At 40.2% G+C, this 3559-nt stretch overlaps 1 protein-coding gene across 1 annotated transcript in view; it reads left to right on the forward strand.

Moving 5' to 3' along the window:
• LOC101864011 (beta-1,3-galactosyl-O-glycosyl-glycoprotein beta-1,6-N-acetylglucosaminyltransferase) overlaps positions 1-3559 on the forward strand; it is a gene marked incomplete in the record, with an annotated part of 42171 nt that overhangs the window by 16606 nt on the left and 22006 nt on the right. Inside the window, 1 exon segment of the mRNA XM_035971925.1 lies at positions 2403-2548. Coding sequence (XP_035827818.1) covers positions 2523-2548 — 26 coding nt within the window.

Consider the following 3559-nt stretch of genomic DNA (forward strand, 5'->3'; position numbering starts at 1 on the left):
TATCTATCTATCTATCTATCTATCTATCTATCTATCTATCTATCTATCTATCTATAGGGGGGATATAAACATGTTCTTGTGCACAGTAGAATTGTAAATGGGCTGATTTATCAATGTCATGCTCATACTGTGCCGGAACAACATAGGGGGGAACTGCTGCTTTTTCTTTCCTCATCCTTATTATTATCGTCATTTTCCCTCTGCTTCTTTTGTATGTTTGTCACTCTCTTGTGAACTGCTATTTCCTGGGGTGCCTTGATAGTCGAAGCAGACTTTGTGCTGTTGAGGCTAGAGGAGTAAGCAGAGCAAGCCTGCTTCCCCGTCTGGACTTCTCTGTTGACATCCACCGCTTGGCGCTCATATGACCTTATGCAGTTGCGAGCGCCGTAAAACCTTACTAAAACTTTTTTTAAAAGGGGGAAACTAACCGTCACTCCACATATTCCTGTGTTTATTTCCCAGGACTATCAGGATAGGAATCGAATGCATGTCTTCTACATGCAAATTATACAGTGAAACTAAGCGTTACATCACACATACTATGCCGGTGGGTTTTTTCCCCAGAAATACCAAAAAGATAAACATCTCCATAAGCAAAGAGGCCTCCTACTGTGTCTGTGTGTCTGATAAGAAGCTTAAATATAACCTCCTTGGGTTCAGATTTCAGATAAGAGGCAGCGAGTGTGGGTACCAGAGAGGGTGGGTACTCAAGTCCGTCCTTTTCTGTACGTCGGGCACGATTTTTGTTCCGGTTGGTTGCGAAGGCGCTATTTGTGTGATATTTTCTTTATCAATAATGATAATAGAAAACACCAGAGTTATTTTTAAAATTATTATTACTATTATAATCATCATTATCATCATTGCAATAATAATTATTATTACATTTATTTTTAATGATTTATATTATTATTATTATTATTATTATTATTATTATTATTATTATTATTATTTTTATTATTATCATTATTATTATTTACAATATTATTAACATATTGTAAATTATTATTATATTGTTATCATAATGGCTAGGCGCCTGCAAATTTCTCCAGCCAAAATTCTAGCGGGTTTTTTGCTATTACTTTTCTGTGATCTCATAAAGTTACGTGGTTATACCAATTTTTGTTTGCCCAAGATAACTTTTCCAGGACAGGAGAAAAGGAGGATTAAGTCTACCCGACTCACGAATGTGAATTAATAAGTGGACTTAAATTATAATATACATGTACGTACACTTGAGGTCGCCACCCATGCATTTCTTAAGTTGGGTGAATTAAGAGAAAGCTGCGCGTATGCTTAGACCTTCCAAACATTCCAAGTGGCGCGAAACTGAGAAGTGTTGCTGGTGCCAGGTGAGACAGGACAAACAATTTGAAATGAACTGTTTCCTCTTAACGATCTGAACGGACTCAGTCGGTTTCTAGTTTCTAGGTGGACTGTGATATTGATGATCCTGGGTCGAGTCTTCGACTGGGCATTTCTGAACTTGGGTTGTTTTGGAGGTTTTCATTGGCTCTGCACCCACTTTGCTCGATTCAATCAGAGACGAGCGTTAAATTAAATGTCTTTTCGCTCTATTGCGTTCCCTAGGAGTTCTGGAAGGAGTGTTAATAATAGTACAAAAAGCAAGGACAAGAAAGGACTAGAGGATTTATGGATTTCTACGACTCCATATTGTTTGGTGTAAATAGTCTGTGCCGTGAAGAAAACTGGCAAATGACAATAACGCATTCCATTTAATAGTTGCCTCTTTGTCAGTTTCTGGATTGGAATACTGCGTTGTTTATATCTAACAATGAAAAGTGAACATAATGGTTTCCATCCTGTGGTGAGGAATGGCATTATGAACGTGATCTGCACCTCAGCGTCACCATGGTAATCTGGGTTTTTTTCCCAGACAGTCTCATTCATTCTTATACTGGCCGGTTTATAGCCCTCATTATGCATTAGTCAACTGTGGGTTGTCAGAGGCTGCTACTGACTAGATCTAGAAGAGTCAACTGCCTTTCTTCTTTGTTGTTTTATTTCTATCAGGCTTACTCGTTCACTTGCCCAAATATCGTTTTCACAGGCGTCTATTGTGTAGCGATTAGGCGCTTCGCCGTCACGCGCAAGAGCCTTGAATTTGATTCCCATGAGGGAAGAAATTGTTATCGAGCTAATGTTTTTTTCATTTTACCGCTGGGGCGTTGTACTCCTCTCACTCTCGGCCCATGTTGGCGCTGACAGACAGGGTCGAAGCCCACCTCCTAAATAATACATTATGTTGCTGATAGGGGTGTAAAAACAACTGCAATGTAGAAGAAGAGACGGTCGTTGCGTCGATATTCCTCTCTAGGCTCAAATAAACAAACAAAACACAAGACGATGCATGTCTTTTTGTGTGTGTGTGTCTTTCACAGTGCAAGACAGAGGAGGGAGGGACCAGCAGTAGATGGCCGACGAGAGATGATGACTCGCGCGTTGTGAGGCTGGGACAGTGGATCACGGAGTCATGTCCCCGACCACACGCTGGATACGACATGGCGAGACACAGTTTCTGTTCCAGGTAATGGAATTAGTGCCATGTCGTAAGAGTTATTTTTGGTAAGTGTTTTATGGCGCTCGGAACTGCATATGGTCATATGAGCGCGCGGGACACATTAAATATAGATTTGTAGGAAATAATTTTGAATTTTGCCCGAGTGATGCCGAAGCCTACTCTTATCGATTTTGGACCACCAAGGGATTTTTAACGTGCGCAACTCGCACATTAGACCTTGAGATTTTTTGCCCTTATCCGAGAAGGCTAGGTGTTAGATCTTACCTACCATAAGACCAGGAGTGTGGCTAAAAGACAGCAGTATGAAGGAGCCAAGGAATAGCAGTAGAAAGGCTGCGGAAAGAGTCGGGAGCCCATAGGAGTTGTAAGAATGCCTAATTTCAGAATCCCAAAGGCAATATCCTTAGATAGTTGATATTTGCTCTGGAGTGGTTAGCTCCTTCTTTCTTATCAAAAAGATTTGTCAGCCTTATCTCTCCTTCTCCTTTTCGTGTTTGTTACTCTCTTGTAGCACCTCTAATCTTTGGCACTTTTACCTACTCATGTTGCAAGTGCCGTGAAACACTTACTATAACAATGTAACAGTACAGTATTCTATTCTAGGTTGTTCTCCGGTATGCGTAAAGCTAGCGCACAAAAAAAATAAAAATAAAAGCTGTATAGTTGTTAAGGATCTCTGACTGACTTACACGGTGTAAAAGGTCTTATACTGCTGGATGTTTGGTAGTTATCAACAACACAAAAAAGAGGAAAAAACGTTCGGGAGAAAAAAAAATTCCCTGGGTGATAATGGTGTGCAGAGCTGAGATACTGAACGCACCGCTGGCACTGCTGCGTTTGAACGGATATAAACTAGGTTAGCCTAATCTATAAATATGGCGATGTAGGTCTATGAACAAAATCAGCTTCGAATGTTTGATGATAGAAGATATGCCGGGTGATCAGCCGGAAATATTACCGTAAGTGAATTAGTCTAAAAAGGTTGTTTTAGCCGTTTCCTTTTCTTCTTTTTTTAGT

Source organism: Aplysia californica, unplaced genomic scaffold, assembly GCF_000002075.1.
Source record: "Aplysia californica isolate F4 #8 unplaced genomic scaffold, AplCal3.0 scaffold00538, whole genome shotgun sequence".
NCBI lineage: Eukaryota > Metazoa > Mollusca > Gastropoda > Aplysiida > Aplysiidae > Aplysia > Aplysia californica.